This window comes from Xiphophorus couchianus, chromosome 7 (genome assembly GCF_001444195.1).
Source record: "Xiphophorus couchianus chromosome 7, X_couchianus-1.0, whole genome shotgun sequence".
In the NCBI taxonomy this organism is placed as follows: Eukaryota; Metazoa; Chordata; class Actinopteri; order Cyprinodontiformes; family Poeciliidae; genus Xiphophorus; species Xiphophorus couchianus.
This window is the reverse complement of record NC_040234.1, coordinates 30,600,173-30,617,249: the sequence shown is the minus strand read 5'-3', so window position 1 is coordinate 30,617,249 and position 17,077 is coordinate 30,600,173. Positions and strand designations below refer to the sequence as shown.

The window sequence follows — 17,077 nt, the reverse complement described above, 5'->3', positions numbered from 1 at the left end:
ACTGAAGTAATCAGATGTGAGATGTTGCAGTTCTTCACTGACTCATTTGCTTCTCTGTCTTCACCCACTGCTTTTTTCTCTTTTACTGCTTTATTCCTCCCCTAAGTTATTTACCTTCACCTATAGTTGGCTCTGTCTACTGTTAGTGCTCACTGAAGTAGTGCTCTCCAGTCTGTGGCCACCTGTAACCTGTTGGAGATCAGACTCAATAAAGCTGGTGTGGTACTTAATAATTAACTTCCTTCATTAGACAAAGAAAAGAGTCCATAAAGTGCTTTTTAAAAGATAATTAAGATTCTGTGCTCTGCATTCTAGCTAATGTTTTGCAGATCAAGGCATCAGATGTCTAACAACAGTGACATTTGAAGAACACTTTATCTCTACAAAGGTCATCAGAGGCCATCAGTTCTGTCAGTAAGCAGGGGTCTGGAGTCTAAAACCATCACAATGACTGAGACGGACAGAGTAGGGATTTGAACTGGCAACCTACTGGTTACAGAACAACTCTTACCTGCTGAGCCAGCGTTGCACCCTATTTTATTTTATAGTTTATATAGGAAAGCTACAAATATCCCCACTGCTGCAAAGTTAATCTAGTCTACTGATTTCTATAATAACGAGGTTTTCTATGACACAAGGGCATCACAGTAATTATGTCTGAAGGAAACGTGTCTCCCTCACATTTGAAAAATATTTGCTTTGGAACCCTAAACATTTACAATAGAATATTACTTCCCCCAGTGCTCTCATAAAAGTTGCAGCATGTAAATGTACTTAACATATTTGTTAAAATTATCATTATGTGGTAGAGCATAAGACAGAAAATCTATGAAAAAAATAGCTCCTCTACCTTCTCCCAGTCCTCCCAGTACAGAAATACACCACGCAGTGAGAGATAACCAGAGCCAGGAGGAGGGCCTTAGCGCTGTCAGCCACTCTTGTTCTAAAGCCCTCCGCCTTGCTTTCTGATATCTTGGCTCACCACAACATTTCTGCCACGAATGCTAGTTAGCATGGACACTGATGACGCTGGATGATTGGTTTACCTATACGTTGTTTCTTTGTCATTAGAACATTTTGCACCATGTATATGAGATTGATTGACAGCGCTCAGATGCTCCTCCTGTCTCTGATTGGTTGTTTTTGACCTGGCAATTCTGCAGACCGCTAGTGACATTGGGAGAAGGTGGAGGAGCTTGATCTTTTCACAGAGTATCTGTCTCATATTATCCTGTCACAACATGGTAACAGTTTTAATCAATATGGAAAAAACATATTTTTGTAAAAGTTACTTAAATGATAGTTTTCACAGAGAGAACTTGCAAACTCCATGCAGAATGATTTGAACAAAGGATCTTCTAGTTGCAAGGCTACACTGCTACCAACTATGACACTGTCCAGCACAAGTTAAATATGTACAAAATGTTGGCCAAAATTATATTTTGAATCAATGGGCAAGAATACCTCAAAAATAACATGCCAACACACTACATGTTTATTACCTATCATGTCACAATACAAGGGGATCACATGATAATCAAAATTAATTTGTCAAATTATATCTTTATCACTGTAACTTGAATTGTAAAACTGCAACAAAGAGCATATTTAATTCTACAGATGTGTTGTTTCACATTGTACACCAGTGAATGGAAATTGAATATTTTAACAATATGACATCTCAGATTTACAAAATGTGCCTTCTTAATGAGCATTTCATCTGGATGTGTTGTTTTATGAAGATAAGCAAAGAAAACAAAACAAAGATGCATGTTGTGCCATGAGACAGCCTGAGTCAGTTTCCCTCCTTTAAAACCTGAATTATGATGAAGCACTCATTCAAAATAACAATTGGGTAACCGAAACCGAGCCAATCTGTTTAAACAAAATAAGAGGCCTCACAGAGTAAAATATAGGCTTTATTTAGCTTAGCAATTCATTATTACTCATGTTATATCAACTCCCCCTCACTAATAGAAACCTTTTGTCATCAGTCTGACAAGCCGCCAGTCTTGGCCAGGATTGTCTTTCATAAGACATTTTTAATCTCAATGGGATTTTCTTGGTGAAAAAAAGGCTAAATACAAAACTAACATCAAAGAAATGTGTATATGACTAACTCTAACATCCAGCTACAGCAGAGAGGCCAGCTGTTGTTGCATTCAGCTGACGAACGCATTTGTGTTTTGTCTGCAAAATCAAGGGGACCAGAAGTAAACTGATGAAAAGATACGATCCCAAATTACTCTGGAGGAAACGGGGGAACAATGAGCAATTTATGGTTACTACCTGTCTCTCTGCCACAACAGAGATGGTTGCTGCCCAGCTTATCAATGTCATTTACATTTTTTCTTGAGTTCCCCCAAGGGCAAATCCTTTAGAACTAGTCATCAAAACAATGCTTGGGTGTCTTTTCAAACGGTGGCGGTTGTAATCGTTGCCTTTGAAAAAAAAAATTAAACTGGCAAAATTCTCAACTAATTACAACCTCTTGCATCTCTATTAAGCTTGTCAAAAGAAACATTAATCAAGAGTAAAAAATGTGTTGACAAAAGAGAGCCAGTGTGACAGCCTTATATCATTATATTATTATCATTTCTATTAGAAAAAAAACAAAACTTTGAATTTTGAGTTTATGTGAAAACAATGTCAGGGGATGCAGTCTTAGAAGAAACAGCAAATGGGATGCATCTCAAGATATTCTTAAAAAATGCACTATATATTTAGATTTGACAATTGTCTTATCTACAAACACATACCAGAGGTTTTGGTAGCATGTGAAGGAAAAAGTTTGAAAATTGCAATAAATTTAGACAGAAAAGACATATTAAACATTGGACAAAAACTGAGGAATTATGAGTTTAGAAGAAGTAGGAAACCTTAAAGATGGCAGAAACTACTGAGGGATGGGTATTAAAGTTTGTCTATTACTTCTAATAATTAAGTCTCAAATTGCATTGCATTGCATTTTCGTTCAGACTTATTGTTTTATGAAGAAAAGCACTAGCTCTATTATATTAACTATTTAGCATCATGAATAAATGTTTTTGCCACTTTCTCTCTATCCTTCTGGAAACATTATGACCAAATTATTAGTGTCACACAATTGAAGTGGCAGATGTAGCAAGTCTGAGAGATTCATGCAAAGCTTAATTATAAATACTTAGCATCAGACCTGAAATGTATTGTCATCTAGATGTCATTGTTTTTATTTTGTTAGTTTTAATTTGTTGGACAGTCACAGAATTGAGCATCAATGTAATGTAGTAAAAGAACCAATTAGATGAACAAATTAAAAATAGGTGTGCTTTGATGCATAATGATGTGATGCAAATGTATGCACTGATGCATTTTAATCCTTTGATGCATGAAATATTGACTATACAGTCTTCCATGAGTGGGTCCTATCGGACCCGTGTTTAAATCAATGTGTTATTATGCTATTTTTGTCATTTTGATTCAAAGTAATGTTTAGTTTGATACTTTCTGCTGTGTTTTATTTCACACAAGAATTATTTAATTTAATGTTTGAAATATTTAATTTTTTCACCGTTTTAAGCATTTTTAGAAAACATTTGAATTGCATGATATCAATATCAATATGTTTGTTGAGGAATACCTGGAATATGAAGTGATGAAAACTTTTCATTACAAATATATTGCAAAAAGATTACCTCACCAGGTCCAAAAGGACCCTCTTATGCATCAAAAACCTGTCGTTTATAAAATTTTATGATTTGTGTCAAATCTTTCGGACCACACACTTCTAACAGGGTAACTGACACATTAAGTTAATTGGAGTCACACCTGTGGATGTATTTTAAGGCCATGCCTGAAACACACGGCTTCCTAGTTTGACACGAAATTCAAAAGAAATCAGCCAAGATATCTGGATGAGAATTATGCAACTGCACAAGTCTGGCTCATCGTTTGAAACAATTTAACAATGCTTGAAGGTGCCGACTTCATCTGTTCAAACAATTTTATACAAGTATTGACATGATCGGCATGTCCAACTATCAAAATGCTTATGAAGAGGATGGTTTCTGTGTCCCAGAGATGAACGTCTTTTGTTCCGAAATGTGCAGATATACTCCAGAACAAAAGCTACCTTGTGGTAAGGCAGTGTCATCATCCACAGTCAAACTGTCCTGTACCTGACATGGGCTGAAAGGTCCCTCAGAGAGAAAAAAGCCTTTACTTAAAAAGAAATATAAAATCCAGACTAGTTTGCAGATGCAAACAGGGACAAATATCTTAATTTTTGGAGGCATGTCCCGTGGTCTGATGAAAATAAACTTGAACTGTTTAGTGATAATTGCCATTGTTATATCTTGAGCAAGAACAGCGATGGTTGCCCCATTATAACTGCCAAGTATGTGGGTGGCAGCATCATGTTGTGGAACTGTTTTGCTGCAGGAGAAACTGGTCCACTTCATAAAATAGATAGCATCATGAGGAAGAGCGTTATGTGGAAACATTGAAGGGACTTCTAAAGACATCAGCCAGGAAGTAAAAGCTAAAAGTGACTACAGGACAAAACAGTCAATGTTCTCAGTCCTACGGAGAGAAAATGTGCTCACCTCACTCACACACCTCACTCATGTGTGAGAGAAAGAGTCAAGAAAAGTTTAGTTGTTTAGAAACAAGGGAACACAACATGTTATTTTTTGGGAGGCTCTTGTATTATTTGTTGACAGACTCCTTAAAAACCTTGTTTATATGCTATTTAAACAATTTGTTTATATGCTATTTAAACAATTTGTTTATATGCTATTTAAACAATTTAAACAATTGCATATAAATTGAAACAATTTATATGCAATTTATATGCATAAATCTCAGTGTGCTAGTAGATCACATTAAACGTTTCAACACAGTTTTGTTGGACATGCCTTGCGTTTTGTGTCCCTAGTCAGACATTCTTTTACATTTCTCTTTTGGCTTGTAAATCTCTAGATGGATACAACAAAGTGGCAAACTGCAAGCCTCAATGCAGCAATCCATAAACCAATGGCTGACATTATTTCTGATTTATGTAGTAATTAATCTTTAAGTTGCTATATAAACAATTTTAAGAGCTCTTTGTATTATGTTATGCAGACACTCACCTGCCTCCCAACTTTATTATTATGCAACCTCATTCTTGCATGGATGTCTCTGTAGGTTTCGCGGGCATCCAGGAAGTCCCTTGAGAACTTTTCCCCGAATTCCACATCAGGGCTGCAGCCACCCCACTCCCAGGAGTCTGGCTGCAGTCCGGAGAGCTCAGCGGGGTAGTGCTCCATCACACCGTGAACCATCCCTTTCCCTCTCTGGATGGCCTCCAGCTGTAAGCGGCTGAGCTTGAGTCGAAATGCCTCCTCGTCCCCTCGCCGCTTCTCATCACAGCCGCATGCTTTCAGTTTTCCCATGGAGCAGGCATTGGCCACCGCGTGCACCACCCCAGCTGCTGCGATCGCATATGCAAAGGCACTCTCTCGAAAACCTGTGGGTACAGTCAGTTTATAAGTAAAAAGCATTGGAAATGACTAATGCTTGTGAAAAAATAGCACTAGAACGACATAAAATAAAGCATAGAGAACAATTTAAAAAACACAACAAAACACATGTTTTTAATAAGGACCAGCTAACAGTAGTGCATTATTGTGAAGGATAAGACAAAAATGCATAGTTTTTTTATTTTTTTTTTCCAGATAAAAGTCTGAAAACAGAGGTGTACATTGTATTCAGCACTGTATTAAGATGACTTCATATTATCTCAATCAAACCAGTTTCCTTGTCCTTGCAAAGAAAAATAATCCCACTTCATGACTATACCACCACTATGCTATACTGTGGGCGTAGTGTATTTAGGCTTATCTGCAATTTTAGGATGTTTTCACAACAGGACAGTCTTTTGGTCCACTTTATTTTCTGGACTAAAGCAGACTTGTTTGTTAGTTTGTTTAATGGGGTTTGCTTTCACATTGTGCTTTTCTGCAAAGGGACTTCAATTTTTAAGCAAAGCCATGCAGGTGATTGTCACAGTCATTTCTGTCACCTCATTTGACAGAAATGACGGGGGACAGAGCACAGAAAATCAAACTTTGTAAGTTCTTCTTGCTGCATTTCAGTTGTTGACATTTGTGCTGTTATTGCAACTACAACGCCATTCTAAAAGTCAAGACCAGCTCATACAACGCATGTTTTGCAATGGGATAGTTTTAATTTCTCAATGACATCGGCAAATGAGAGCTGCAAGCTGAATGAGACAGGATGTTGACTCACAACATTCTGCCAGCAGTATGGCTGAGAAGAAAACGGTATGATTTCAGTACAATCAGTACATGCAGTAGTAGTACCATTAGCAACCATGAAGGGCTCATTTTTACCATTACGCCCAGCAGCAGTGAGCCATGGAGCCCAAAAAGATGTATGTATCTTGTTGTTGGTTTGGACTGCACTAGAGTCCATTTGGAAGTCGACTTCCTCAAAAAGTGGGTCTTGGTCTGGTTAGTTGGTCTGCACCTGGGTTTGCTTGAGTATAGTCACACTTGCCAAAAAGGTAAGGATCAAACAAACTCTGGTCTGTTAAAAGCTGACCAAATGTGTCTGGTGTGGATACACACTTAGTTTTCCTTAATGTTTATTCAAATTCAATTTAAAATCAAACAAAACTATTTCATCCTTTTTAATTAAAAGGGCTAACATTCAAAGAAGTAACATTTTCTTTACACCAAATGAAACTTAGGAAAGCTTGCATGACGCTCAATAACTGCGCAAATCACCACTCAACTGTTTTCCATACCTTATGACAGATATTACAGATATTGTTTCCTTGTATCATATCACTAAGCAAGCAAACACTCATAATGCAAGAGGAAACGCAAGGGACAATATCAGTTAAGTAGTTTCTCCTGGTAGACCAGAAGAACATGAACAAACTGCTACCACTCCCATTCAACAACACAAAAGGCAATCACCGACCGTGACAAATGTGGCTTGTGTCTTTTTGTGTTTGTCCTGCTGCTATAGATATACAGCACTTTACAAAGGTAGTCAAACCAACTGACATTTATCACAATGTCAAGTTACAACCACACCGAGAGGGAGCTCATATGTGATAGACCAACACAAAATAAAGCATAACTCCCAAAAATGTTTTAAATCTAGCTGGTTTTACAGAAATTCTTAACTGAAGACAAAATATCTGAAAAGTGCGACATCTTTTTAAACTTTCCGTCGATGCTTTTGTAGCCCATTTTCATAATATTTGCATCTGAAAGACTTTTTGGTTAGTAGCTACAAGGTTTGGAAATTGGAACACTGAAATTGTTGCCCTTTTCTGCATGACAATATCAACTTTCATTTCTCTGCCACCAAGTCACATCTCTGTGTAGACCTGTACTTTGTCTGGGATATTCTGACAAATGAAAATACTTTGATATAAACCGCTCATTTGTTCCTCTGGTTAAATACTTAATGGAATTTTCCTAACTGAAAAAAAAAAAATCATGCCACAATATGATGCTGCTGCCATCGTGTTTCAGAGTATAGATAGTGTGTATCCTTGGTTGTCATTTTGCTGTTTTTGTTCACTAATAACACTTGAATGTCACAACACACTACATTTCGACATAACATTACACAGATGGACTTGATTTACTACCTCTGAAGCTAAACTGTTGCAATAAGTTTGAATTAGGGGGATCATCATAAAGAGGACAAAATACAAGTCAACAAACACACAAATCAACACACAATTTTTATATTTTATTTTTTTTCTCCTCCAGCTCCCAAAACCATGCTATAATTGTGTTGGCCTATCATGTAAAATCCAAATAAACTACATTGAATTTGTGGTTGTAGCATGACAAAATGTGGAAAACATCAATGTGGTAAACATTGCAAGGAACATTACAGTTCCTTGCAATGTTTTTGTAAGGAACTGTACAAGGTCTGCTTGGAGATTAAATAAACCAGCACTAATAAGAAGTCAGGGATAAAAATATTTCTGACTTTGACCTAACCTACTCCTTATGTTATTTTGATCTTTTATACAGATCATAATCATCAGTCAGCTTGATTACTCACTTGTGCTTCTGGATGATCTAGTTTGATTCTTTCTCTGACTTTCATCTTTATAAAATGTGGTGCTGAAAACTTAATGAAAAATGTACTTGTTTATTCTAGAGAAGCTGCTTGTGCCATATTGCGGTTTTTGCCTTGTAATTTAGCCAAATTAGCTCGAAGGATCACTGCAAGAACAGGAGGTGATTCAATACCTGTGTGTGGATTCTCTTGACTGTGTAACTGATTTAACCTCGTCAGCTACAAATCCATTTTTCTCCTTGATAGCAAATGCAAATTAATGTGTTGTTTTTGAGTGCAAAGTAAGACTAGCATTTGCACTGTGAGAAAGAAATCAATTTTTATTTATGGAACTCTTGAATAATATGGGTTGAAGGGAGACATATTAACCCGTCCCATCTGGGTTGTCTGCTGTTAGATCTGAGCTTTCTGTCTATGAAGGTTCCATCAGTTTCTTTAAAAGCAGCCCCACTGGGATCCACTTACTGGTTTAGAAAACAGTGAGGATTAGAATGGAAACTTGTAAAGCAAACATGAAAAGAAACCACTCAGGGGTTTACAGTGCAACAGTTTGAAAGGGGGAAATGATCCAAGCAGCTTGTTGGAGTCATATAAAACTATTAACTTCCCTTTTTAGCAGAGTTTGAGGTTACAACCTTCTTTCTACACATGTCAGAAAACGTAAAACTGCTTTGTTTTTGGAAGAATATGGTGTAACGTTTGACGCAGTTGCTGTCGTACTGAAATTCTTTGCTCAGCTATATAGCCTAATGATGAACACATAAAACGTCAAAGGCAGTCGTATAAGGACTAAACAAGAGAGTCTTGTGCAAAATAAGAACAACAGTCATTTGCAATGGCACAATAACAAAAGATTTAAAACTTTGTATTCTCAGAGTATCTAAACCAAATCTAAAGCATTTTATGCATGCGGATGGTTTGGAAACAAATTGCACATGTTGTAGGGACACCTTTTATGTCAAATGCAAGACACCTTTATTACAAGGTGTGCAATATACAAAAGGCTGAAACAGGAAAAAAATGTTGGAGAAAAAATAGGCTGTGATGTTTTTCTGAACATAACTCTACATTTTAACATTTTAATTACAACCAGAAATGTAATAAAATCAGAAGCCTTTCTGGAATTTACATAAAATGTTTTTATGTGTTTAAAAAGAATTGTCATCACAGAAATGTCATTATTAGCATGTGTTGATTTATTACTTGGAAGATCAAACTCATTTGTTTATTTCAAGCAAACACCTTCAAGCTGGGTTGTGATGATTCACTGCAGATCCACCTCAAAGACTTTTTATGAAGACAATTTTGGCTGCAAAGAAGAATCCTTCTTTAAGCATCTCAGCTGTCTCATGGAGATACGAAAACTGTCAGGACTTCACACAAATTATGTATAGAGTGGTGTGTGTAGTGGGTGATGCTTTAGCACTTGCATAAATTTAGTTAGTTGTTGGAACTGTAAGTTTTGCTGTCAAATTGAATTGGAGGACAATAATTCAAAGCACACATCACATTGAAATGTAGATGGCACAGACCACATAAACAAAACAAAAGTTTTGAAATGGCCTAGAGAAAGTCTGGTCTTTCGATCGAATTCAGATTATGTTGCATAACCTTAACTGTGAAGTCTTTTATCGCAAACACTTGCTTTTTCAAAGTGACAGGTATGTTTAAATGAAATCATTATTTGAAAACAACTTCTTGGAACTAGTCATTTGTCAATATTAAGAAGTTCTTGACTTAAAACAAGCTCCTATATATTTCTGAAAAGCTACTTTTAAATTAGTTTTGTCTTATTTCAAGTATATTAAGATGTTTCCAGAAACTAGATAAAAAAAGAATTGATAAGATTTTGTGAGATTCTTGCAGATTTCTGCAGTAAAACATATAAGAGTGACTAAAAACACAAAAAATAAAAAGATAAACGTAATGAATTCTGGAAAATACTTTTTTACAGGACTGAAAATGGGAAATTAATGACACACAGGAGGATGTAATTTACCAACTGATTGCCTTCTGAAGACACTGCAATTATTTCTCAAATTTTGAGCAAGGGTTCTAAATAAATAAATACAAATGCATGTCTCACTTTCTAGATTTAAAATTTTAATTTAGAATTTTTTATGACATTTTTATTTCTTCATGATGCATTACTTTCTCTTGGCTTATAAAGAAACAAAACAAAAAATAAACATTCACAGAGGTTTGTGGCTTCAATGTGACAAAATTTGAAAACGTTTGAGAGGTATGAATACTTTCAATAAGGACAGCACATATAGTTTCATAACACCATGGGAAGAAATGTGGTTGGTTGTATTGGAATGCTGTGCAGCTCACCCACTCTTAGCATCTAATCAGCTACTCTCTGTGCTCTCTGACTTGCTTAATTGGCAGCTCAGAGCGATGGGTTCACTTTAACCCTCCTACCTACTGGTTGTTACATAAAACAGAGAGAAGAAGAGAGGTTTTTTAGGCCTGGCTTGAAAGCAATCTTTTTAAAATGGCCTGGTTTAATGGCTCGGAGCCAGGAAATTAGGAAGGCAAAGAGCCAAGTTGACGAGTAGGTATGAAGTCAGAGGCGGTGACCACAATCCTTCAATCAAATCAATAGCACTGCTATTACTCCACTGCCAATTTTATGAAGGTACAAGCACATCGTGTTGAGGCATAGCCTGTTTAATTAGTTTATGTGGGATGGATCAAAGGTGGTTTAAATGGGGGCCATATCCCAGAACCTTAAGTACCTCTCACAAAACACTTGCAAGCCAGTCCTGAGACAACCTTTTCCTGTCTTGGTGTGAGTTAGGTAAGGAGCAAGGTGGCATGAGGGTTTGAAGTCAACCTGCTGCTTTTAAGCCTCTGAATTGCCAAGGGAGGCACTTACAAAGACAAGCTGGTGGGTAGGTGTGAAACTGAGAGTGGTAAGAGTAGTACCCCAGCAATGAATATGCTGGCAATTCCTGCTTTCAGATGTCTGCTTCATGGAGGTAAGCAAGCTTTGTCCAAGGTCAGACCTGTCATAAAAAGTCAATAACTGAACATTTTAGTGTTACATTTCTCTTATATATTATGAACTAAATTAATACTTAAAGTATTTCTGCATTAGGCAGTGTTATGTTAATGGAGGCCAAGAAGGCTGGTAGTCATTGTCACTAAAGACAATGTAAAGCATGGCATAAATCGCATTTTAATTATTGTATTAAAATAATACAATAATTGTACATATTATTATTGTTGTATTATTACAATAATACAATAATACATGTTGCATTTTGTCATGTTTTCTTTCTTTCAAAATCTTTAACCAAAATCTAAAATTAGCTATTTAGCTTATACATTCTAAACTGCCATCTTCTTTTCTGAAAGTTGTAGGTGAATTATAATAATTAAAAAGCTATCTATTGTTATAGTTTTTTATTATGAGAAATAATACTCTAACTTAAACTCTCATGTACATAACTCGAAGGAATTCCCCATCTGCCACCTCTACCCTAACAATTTGACCTGCATAAGGTGGGAGAGGAGAGATGGCACTTAGGCACACCCCCATACATAGAAAGCCTGTTTTAGCTCCTGTCTGGCTCTGCTCTGGGCTCCTCCACGCGGGTCCCCGGAAGACTTGGGAACAAATCAATCTAACAAATAATTCACCGGCTGCGGCACGCCCGGCTGAACTGATGGCAGAGGAAGTGGCAAAATGAATTAAAGTTTCAAAGGAAACTGTCACTTTGTGTTACAGAAACCGACTAAACAGGTTTATGCTTTTGCCTCCGAGAGTTGGGAAAGTGCTGAGAGCAAATTCACAAGTACTCGCTCTGGCAAGGGAAGTAAAAGCATTAGGAGCAGGCACAGTGACAGATAAGGAGAGGCAAAATGAAAGAAAGAATGACAGAGTGAGATGGTCCGATTCTCCTGCTTCTGTTGATCCCCGTCTTGCTTGGGTTCCTCCTTAGCCTAGTTTTTAATGCAAGCTGAGTAAGAATGAACACGAGCCCAGAAAATTCACAAGAGACCATCAGCAGAGATCTGTGGCGTAGCCTGAGGATCCAACAGCTTCTGATGCTGCAAAATTAGACTTCTAAATTGTTTATATTGTTCTATCCAATGACATGTCTTGCTTTTTAAATCTATTAATAAAGTTAGTTAAACAATTCTGGTTTGGCATACTCAGTCTATGCATGTAAGACAGTCATGTCTATTTCTACAGGCAGTTATGCTGAAAAGCATGCCAGATTTCATCTAATTCGGGTCTGTAAACATGTCTCACTGAAAGCTCTGCCGCTCTGCAGTAGCTGCACGCAATAATGGCTGCAACATGTTAACTTGCATCCATTTTTCAGCTTCTGTGGAGAGGATCGTATCAACATGCAACAGATGAATCATCTGATTTAAAGAGGTTGTTTATGTCAGTGGTTTGGAGTTTCTGCACCCGAGGCGAACCAGGGATGCCAGACAACTACTGTAGCAACTGCCTGCACTAATAATGACAAACAGCCTTTGAATGAGGCAGTTATGAGGGAAAGTAAGGCCAGAGGTGCGCAAGCGTACAGTACAAAGAAAAAACGTTTCTTTTCAGTAATAGCACAAACTTACTTAAGCCTGAAACTCTAAGGATCTGCATGAATGTTAGAGATGAAATACACACAATGTCTTGCTAAAGCATTCATAGCTCTTTGACTTTTTTGCATTTTTCTTTTCAGTTTACAGACTGAAAATTCAGTGCTTTTTATTAACTTTTTATGTAATAATGCAACACAGCGCATACAATTACGAAGTGAAAGGAAAGTGATTTATGGCTTTAACATGAGAAACTGAGAAGTGTGATATTAATTTGGTTTCATTTCGCTGCGAAATAAATATTTTTTTTTTGCATTTAGAAACAAATTCTTTTCACCTTCTTTTCTTGTTGCAAAGTAGAACATTTTAGGTAAGATTGGAACATTCAAGAGTCGTTACAGAATCTCACCTGTACTTCAGACAAGACTAACTGGGTCATTTTAAAAAATGAACATGCTTTGATCTGAGTCATTCCATTGTAACCCTGACTGTCTATTTAAAGTGATTGAATTGCTGGAAGGGAATCCTTTGCCCCAATTGCTAGTCTGCTTCAAACTTTAATGGGTTTTTCTTCCATGACTGACTTGTATTTAGCGTCATTCATAATCCAGTCAACCATGAACAGCTTCCCTGCGCACACTTAAGAAAAACATGAGGGAAACTTGGTAGTGGCAGCATAATACTGCCACTACCATGTTCCGCTGTGGGAAAGGGTGTGTTACAGTAAATGCCGTTTTAGTTTTGCTTCACACAGATGATTTTTGGCTATGGGCCATAATGTTAAAGCTTGATCTCATTTTACCAGAGATTTACAGTCACAAACCTTAAATGAGATTGTTTTTGATGCCACTTAAAAAAACTGTGGATGTTAATGTTAAGCCAACACATTAAAATCTAAATGAAATGTATTTCGAAAATGAAGTGTGGTTTTCAAAATACATTTTACACTAATATTTGTGGGAAAATAAGGCAAAATGATCTGGCATACAAAGTAAATTAACAGAAAATGCTCCTTTCACTAAACTAAAAGGAATCTTACTTTTCTTTAAGTTTTCTTCCAAAACTCAGTGGTATTTAGTAATAGGGACCTTCGGATAAATGATAATATAAACACTTCTCCAAATATATAGTTGTCAAGTATATTTTCTTTTCAATTTTGTTTTACACTTTTTATATGCTGAAAAGAATATTTTTAGGGATAAATTAACTGAAAGCCAACCTAACCCAAAACTGAAACTATCAGCCACATGTTCCAACTATCCAGGTGCTCCGGCTACTAAGAAATTTATGCCTTTTCCAGTCAATGACCTGGGATGAGACAATCTGAAGGCTTCTCCGCTCAAAATATCCCCTTTCATCCTTTGTGGCTAACTCGCAAAGCTCCGAGCACAACAAAGCATCGGAGAAAACCGATCTGCAGCAGGTTTGGTAATCTGAAGTTGACTAGTTTCTTTTGAAGTTATCTGCTCCTTTGTGTGGGTTTTTGAGGAGCAACAGTAATGTGGTTGGGAAGGTCTGCTGGTGACTGGAGATAACCTGACCACTGGACAGCATCTTGCAAGGCGGCATTGATAAAAATGCAAAATGATCTCTTTGTGCATTTTTTTTTTTTTTTTTGAAGCTTTGAAGAACAATATTATATTAGCCATTGCTTGGGATCTTTTGTGTCGCTGTACTGGCTAATCTCTCCATAAGCCTGTGCTTTAAAGGGACTTCATTGAAGTGTGTTTGAGGAGAAAACCACAAGCCATTTGAAATCTAAATTTTTGCTACTCTGTGTTGCCTGCTGAACTTCATCTTTTATTAATTTGAACAGTACATTATTGCTTTAGAAAATTCAAATTTTGTTGTACTTTATATTCTAATTTCTAAATTTTGCTTTTTGTAATTCTAAGAGTTTTTTAATTGGGATGCAAACAGCCACATGATAGAAAAAGCAAAAGGGCAGAAGGGCGCAGTAAAACTGACCTCTTTTAAAGACTATGCTGTCGTAGGGGATTTTGTTCCTTGTCTCCAGGCTGGAGCAGTTCCAGCGGTGCCCTCTGAACTGGTGCTGGCACTCGTGGATGGCAATCTGGATCCCCTGGATTGCCGAAGCCGTCACATCCGGATTGCGCATGCACACCTCCAGCTGGCGTCTCGTCAAACCAGGTAGTGTCATACAAACTGTGTTGGCATTCAGGATGGGTTCGATGTTGTGAAGCTTCAGACCTAAGATCTCATTGGAATCCACCCTGTGAGAAGCACAAAGTTGGGGGTTACTGGCAGGATGGCTCTGTGGTCCAGACGGCCAGGTTTTGTTAGACACCAAAGTCTAGTTAAGACCACCGAGTCTCCTTGAATGTGACCCCAATATTCAGTTCCCACAGTAACGCAAAGATGGCTTAAGCTCACAGTCTCCATTGTGACTGGGTTGTGTAAAACGTAATATATATATATATATATATATATGGTTAACTGTGACAAAACCAGCTCCAGATGTGCCCACTTTTTAAGCACTTTCTTGCTTTGTTTGTTTTATTTGTGACTCAGATGATTGTTTTTTAGCAGTGTTGCAGTTTGTAAGTGCAATAATACATCATGAAACTTATTTTACATTAATGTAAATAGACTGAAATTAAATAAAATGAGATGGTTGTTGTACAATAAGCTGATGATTCTTAAGTGTCATTTTTAGTACCGTGGTGGAAAGCCCCTGCAATGTTTCCTCATAAATCATGTCTGGAGATATAACTTAACAAACATTTTCTAATTAACTGTAAAGTTATTTTCAGCCGAGAGAAGTTTGTGTTGCAGATCAATCATGTGAAACAGCATTCAGCCGACGGCACTTTCAGAGTTCTTTCCAACTCAACAAAGAAGCAGTAACAGCAGCGAGAATGAAAAACTTGAGAGCTGAAAGATCTGAAAGGTGTCCAGCTTTTCCTTTCATCACCATTAAGAGCAAACCACAGGCTGTGTGTGCTTCTGTGTGCCTCACTCTGATATACATGAAGTCACCGGCATGTGTACCTCTTAGCAAACAAATATCAGCAACTGCTCTAGCACACCTTAACATGCAAATACTTTGGAGTAAGGCAGAGTGCACAGTTGCTTTTACAACTAAGCCACTTTGCACGCCACTTCTGTGTAGTTTCTAGAACTTATAACAGCTACAGAACTTCACTGGCCACATGTTATCTGAAGAGGACGTACATGATTCAAAAGTTTTGACATTTGACTAAACCATGTTCTTTCAGATACAGATGCAGATGCTACCTGTTGGGATATCTGCAAACTATAAATCTATCTCTGCAGAAAGGTGTTTTTATTTTATAATTTTTTTAATCAAAATAAATGAATAAATAAGGTAATAAAAATAAAATAAAGTAAGTTAACATCTATGTTTAAAAAAATAACAAACTTTATAGCAACTCACCTTTTATCCAGCAGACAGATAACCACCAAAACGCATGTCAGTCTGAGGACTGAGTGTTCCATGTTTGCGCTCAATAATAACAATAAAATGTAAATAAAAGTTGCAAAAAATGATAGGAGGAGCTTTCAATTCAAACTGGTTCCAGTACTACTCTTCTAAGTTTGGAGATGAATAAACCAAAGTCACGTCCGTCTAAAAGTTTGCGCTGGACCTGACAGCTCCGACAGCCCTGCGTCCAGATGTGCCAGCCTCATTCAAGAAAAAAAAAGTTTCATCAAGCTCTAAAGTCACTGACAGGCAGGGAACGCTGGTTGCTACAAGTTTGAAGAAAAGTCAGCTCTTTCGCTCTCGAATACATCCGCGTTCATGCCGGTGTCTCCGCCAACGAGGAGTTTCATTGAGAGAACATCCGAGATAAGACAGACGGCTTCTTACCTATAGGCTTCCCTAAATGAAGTCTGCTTGAGTAGTGATGTTTAGTCCTCTAAACTCCTGCTCTTAGCGCTCTGCCAGCCCACTTTTTTTGCGTCACTCGGGGAGTAGAGGAGCGTCGAGGGAGGTCAAGTGCCTCGTTAAGGCAGGATAGAGATCCTGCGAGATAAGGACACCAAAAACACTTAGCCTGCGCCCTCTGTGAAGCAGAGCAGTTATATATCCTCTGGAGGGGCGATGATGCTCAGAATGGTGAAGCGAAGAGGTGCAGCGCAGATTTGAACTTAGTTTAGGTATTTAGAGATTTTTATTTTGGGCGCCAATTAGTTATAAATCAGTGAAAACGGGTTATTTGCCCTTTTTAACATTTTAAGATATGTTTATAATAACTGATCAATTTGCAAGCTATTTAGTGGCACAGGGATGTAAAAACTGGACAAACACATCTACTCTGAGCTTGTATGTTTATTGATTGAATTTAATAATCACATTGTTTAATTTTGTGCACTACGACGCAATTTACAAAAGAGTAAGGAAAGATGAAAAGCAGCTGCGCTTCTAGCATTTATGGGGGCCGGG

The 17,077-nt window shown here is 37.4% G+C and overlaps 1 protein-coding gene across 1 annotated transcript in view; it reads right to left on the bottom strand.

Annotated features, from left to right (window-relative positions):
* The window catches only part of wnt10a (wingless-type MMTV integration site family, member 10a), a 29,425-nt gene extending 12,747 nt beyond the window's left edge, over positions 1–16,678 (bottom strand). Inside the window, exons 1-3 of the mRNA XM_028023562.1 lie at positions 16,067–16,678; positions 14,617–14,882; positions 5,112–5,488 (exon numbers count right to left, since the gene is read on the bottom strand). Of these exons, the coding sequence (XP_027879363.1) occupies positions 5,112–5,488; positions 14,617–14,882; positions 16,067–16,128 (705 nt within the window). The 5' untranslated portion in view covers positions 16,129–16,678. The remainder of the gene's footprint in view (positions 1–5,111; positions 5,489–14,616; positions 14,883–16,066) is intronic.
* Between the last annotated feature and the right edge of the window lie 399 nt (positions 16,679–17,077).